The 4,808-nt window shown below is 52.4% G+C and overlaps 1 protein-coding gene across 1 annotated transcript in view; it reads left to right on the plus strand.

Annotated features, from left to right (window-relative positions):
- Window positions 1–4,107, plus strand: part of LOC104527425 (immunoglobulin superfamily member 3) — a gene marked incomplete at both ends in the record, with an annotated part of 7,675 nt that extends 3,568 nt beyond the window's left edge. The window contains 2 exons of the mRNA XM_029085747.1: window positions 1–185; window positions 3,703–4,107. The exon at window positions 1–185 is cut by the window's left edge and continues 208 nt beyond it. Coding sequence (XP_028941580.1) covers window positions 1–185; window positions 3,703–4,107 — 590 coding nt within the window. The remainder of the gene's footprint in view (window positions 186–3,702) is intronic.
- Window positions 4,108–4,808: the final 701 nt, after the last annotated feature.

The following is a 4,808-nucleotide window of genomic DNA, read 5'->3' on the forward strand; positions in this document are numbered from 1 at the left end:
CTACGGGGGCATCCAGGTGGAGCAGGTCCGGCCAGGTTCCTTCACCCTGGAGATCTTCAACAGCGTCAAGGCAGATGAGGGTCACTACGAATGCCGGGTGGCTGAGTGGACGCGGACGTTGGATGGGGAGTGGCAGATGGTTGGGGAGCGGCACGCGAGCACCCCGGTGTCCATCACTGCTCTGGGTGAGTACTTGAGGTGCAGGGGGCTGTGGGGCCATGCTCACCACATTCCCCCCCTGCCCAGAAGGTCACCTGCGATTGACTGGGGCTTCTCTTGGCACTCCCACCCTCACTTGCCAGAAAGATGGAGGTACCCAGCAGCCTGGTAGGTTGGTGCAAAACACGTGTGTGCCCCGTTGCATGTGGGGGAAAAGTCTGAGGGGTGGCTGTGTCAGGAGCAAAGCAAGGGGTGGCTAAGGAGAGGGGCAGTGCTTCCAGCATCCTTCCAAGGAGAGAGGCTGCCAGTCCCATGATGTGTCCCCCCAGCTTTGGAGCTGGGCTATGGGCAGTGCAGTGGTGGTGCTCCATGGGCATCTAAGCCTCCTTGGGTAAACCTTACCTCCGCTCGACAGAGCAGGAGAGCAGAACACTGGGCATCTGTTGGCCCCCGGCCACCAGAAATGGCAAGCATCTCTGACAGCACCAGAAGCCTGCAGAAAACATGGGTCAGGAATGGTCCTCACTGCCTCTTCAAGGAGGCACTGAGCTGCTGATCCAGAACCACGACGTTGTCCATGACCAAGCCGAACTGGGACCTGGGGATCATTGCAGCTGGTACTCTGCTCTGCCAAAGAGCTCCTCCGTTTCAGACACGGTGCAACCACACCAGCTTAGGAGAGGGCAGGTAGGGCATGAGGGATTTTGCATGGATTGTGAATTACTTTGGTCCTGCTCAGGCCTTGCTATACTAGATCCTGGACTATTTCCCAAAGTTCTCTGCAGGAGACTGAGGAAGGGATGACTGCTCCTGTGAGGCCACAGATTTGCAGAATGCCAGGGCTATAATCAGGGAGCTCTGTTGAAAGGTCAAGAATTTGGGGGGCTTGGTTGTTGGGTTTTTTTTTCGGTTCTCTGCAGTATTAATCTTAAGTTTTGGCAAGAAGTGTGAGAGACCAGACTTCAAAGTCCTATCATATTCTGATTAAAATCCTGCTTTTTCCCTTCTTTTCTCCCCTACACTTTTGACCTTCTTTCAAAGGCTATTCTGTCTGGAGCTGGAAATCTTTGCTATATAGCTTCCAAAAGCAGGTAGGGACATTGGTTTGTAAACAACTAAAGGCAGATTGTCATCTGGTTTCAATGTCGTCTTCCTGATGAGGTCAGCAGCGGTCAGCAGCATTTGGCCTGCTGTAAGTCCCCATATCAGCCCTTCTCTTTACTCTGCCACTTGTAGAAGTGCTGAGATTTAAGTGTTGAGATTTTAAAATGTGTCACTTTTACTCTTGCTAAAATATAAGATACTCAGAATTGCCCAGCAGTTCCAGAAGATGTGATGGAAAGGTAGTTGTCCCTCCTCCTCCAGTCCTTGTCTCAGAGAAATTACCAGCTGTTAGACATGTTCTGGTAAATCCTAAGAAATTCCTGGGTCCTCTTCCTATAACTAGCAAAGCTGAAGTGGCTCATGAAAATCTAGTGGAGACAATAGTGAGTATTGTTTCATTGCTGCTGAATCTGTTATTTTTGTTCAGCGTAATGTTTTTGAAGTGTCCTGAGAAACTCAAATGGGAAGGTGCTAAGAAAAGAGCGAGAGAGGTTTATGGCTACAGAAATTGCTAGTAAAAAAAAAAGAGCAGTAAATTTAGTGACACTCACATTTCAAGTTAAGGTTTAATCATTTGCCAGGCTGCCAGGGTAAGAAACTCTTTAGCTGAACCAGCACAGATGATGTTCAAACCCATAAATCTATCTACAGGGATGGTTCAGAAGCAACAGCCACAAGAGAGATGTGCTGTCAGATGAGACCAGATGTCCCTGAACTTCTTGAGGATCTCAAGTGCCTGGCTGGGACTTCAGTCCCTGGCTGGCTGGGGAAGGAGGGGGCAGGCACAGTGGGGAGGCTGCTGTATTCTTGCAGGGATATCTTGCAGAAAATCTGCCCGCTTTTAGGCATGGCTGTTCTCCTTTTTTACCAAGTCCCTAAGGAAGAAGGACCTTTCTGTGCTAACCTCATTGCCATGAGCATGTTTGTTGAGTTGAGAACTTGAGAAACATACCTGGCTTTCACATGGCAGTCAGGAGAAGTCCCTTCATGGAGCTTCCTTGCTCGGGCTGACTGGAGATTAGACTTTATCAAGTCAGCTGATCTTGACAGAATTAAGTTGGCTTTTGAGGGCCATCGGTGCTCTGCTGCAGGACCTGAAGGTAAGGGCTTACCTTCAGGCAGGGGACACAGCTGGGGACTTACTCTCCCCTCCTGGGTAGTCACTGAACGTGTTGCAAGAGGCTTTAATCCCAAAGATTGACATGTTTTCTCTGTCCTTACATGTCCCAGAGCTCTGGCACGGTGACGACGTGGGGCTGCAGAGGCACTTGCTGGAAGCGTGGAGATCCAGCAGTGTCCATGCTGCCACCGGTCTGGTCCATGGCAGCAGCTCTGTGGGTTGTGATGAGCTCCTGACTCATCTCTGGAACTATAATTTCAATCCAGTGATGGGCTGAAGCTCTGTACTGATCCAGAAGATGTTCCTGTTTCTCCTGGGCACTGGCCAGGCTCTTCCCTGCAGCTGGGTGCCAGGAGGGTCAGCATTGCTGGGGGACGGAGGAGAGCTGCCAGCCAGCATGGGACACCCCTGGGAAGGGAGTGCTCCTTGGGGATGTTCCTAGTAGAAAACAAGGTCCCTGCTGAATCTGCTGGCCACACTGAAGTGATTAGAAGAGAAGGAAATATTTTTCTCTGCAGCTGGAAACAACTGAGCGATGGAAATACTCTGACCCAAAATGTGAGCCAGTCAACTGGGAATATGTTATCTTCAAATTATCAATAGACTGCTGGTTTCAAACTCCCCTAAACGAAGTGCTAGGGGTGGACAAGTCAAAATGTATTGGCTGGCTTGCAGAGTGGTGGACACGTGAGGATAACTGCATAAAGCCATCCTGGAGGTGTGATGTGGAAGAGAAGAAAAGCCATGCTCTATGAAGAACAGAAGCAACCAGCTTCCCTTTCAGTTGCCTCCATCCTGGGTTTCGTAACCGCTGCCACCTCTCCGATGCATGAGGGAAAGCTGCTGCTTCTCACTTTCCTCATCTTCCCTTCACCTGCAGCAACCAGCCACAGACCTGGGGTGTGGTGGATGGGGTGAGAACCACCTGCCCCAGAGCTGGATGTGGATGGTGGGGTCTGCGAGCGGTCAGGCTGGCGCTCAGCAGCTGCTCTGCCCATCGCTGCTCCCTTTCCGTAGGTGGCTTTGGCAGTGTGCAGAGCTGGCTGGTCACCCTCCAGCTCACAGGGAGGGGATTGTGCTCTCCTGGGTGGAAATCCAGCATCTTCCTGCAGCTGATGCTCACGCAGACACTGACACTTAGGTGTGTTTTTGCCGCTGCTTTTCGTGCCACTTTGCCATTGCAAACGAGGAGCTGACACAACGCGAGCGGCTGATTATTCCCAGCCCGTGATGGGATGACCACGCTCTAGCTTTTGCATGCGAACAGCAGGGCCTCCTTAGGCAGGTGGCTCTCAAAACTTGTTTCTCTCTTTCCACAGAGGCCGGCTTTGCTGTCACAGCCATCTCCCGCACCCCTGGGGTGACCTACAATGAATCCTTCGACCTCCAGTGCATCATCAAGCCCCACTACCCATCATGGGTACCGGTGTCGGTGACGTGGCGTTTCCAGCCGGCGGGCAGCACTGAGTTTCACGACTTGGTCACCTTCACACGTGATGGTGGGGTCCAGTGGGGTGACAGGTACACGAGTTTCCGGACCCGCACCGCCATCGAGAAGGCTGAGTCCAGCAACAACGTGCGCCTGAGCATCAGCAGGGCGAGCGACACGGAGGCCGGCAAGTACCAGTGCGTGGCTGAGCTCTGGAGGAAGAACTACAACAGCAGTTGGACAAGGTTGGCAGATAGAACCTCCAACCTGCTGGAAATCAGGGTCCTGCGGCCAGGTGAGTGCCAAGGGTGTGTGAGAGGGGCTGGGAGGTGCGTTGTGGGGATGGGGTGTGTACCAGTGCTGTGGTGGTCTCTCCAGAGTGAGGACTGCTCTCGTGGCTGCGAGTGACATCTCCCACTTGTGCATGGTACAGGTAGGACTGCTTGGCTCTTTGGCCACAGGTATGTTGGAGCTCCCTTATCTACCTCGGGAATTGGTGGAATCCACCTCTCTCTACTCTTCTTGTGCTGTTCATGAGGTTTTCTTCCAGGCAGCAAGGTGACTGCAGCTTGATCCAGTCTCTAGGTTGTTCTTGTGAGATGAAGGTGGCTTTCAGGTGGTCACCTCCATTCATGAGAGGAGACTAATGTGGGGAAGGGACAGGGCAAACAGGATCAAAGAGGAGATACATGCTCCTACCAAAGCCTGCACCTGCGCCGTAGGTGAGGTGCTGCAGTTCTTGTCTAGTAACTGGCTGTATCTCTCACTCTCTTGGAGGCATCTTCAAAAGCACCTAGTGATCAAAGAGCTTGACTTTCACCCCACCAGGAATTGAGCCCTTTCCAGCTGGAAGTCACCAAAGCTATGGGTGCCCACGCAGAGTGTGCAACAGCTAAGCAGCAGACACCTGGCTTGGCAGGAAGGGTCAGGAAACCTACAAGGTGCTTATGCTCCGTGTACAGCTGGTGGAGAGAGCTGGGTGCCTTTGGCAGGCCT

This window comes from Antrostomus carolinensis, unplaced genomic scaffold (assembly GCF_000700745.2).
Source record: "Antrostomus carolinensis isolate BGI_N321 unplaced genomic scaffold, ASM70074v2 scaffold6947, whole genome shotgun sequence".
Classification (NCBI taxonomy): domain Eukaryota; kingdom Metazoa; phylum Chordata; class Aves; order Caprimulgiformes; family Caprimulgidae; genus Antrostomus; species Antrostomus carolinensis.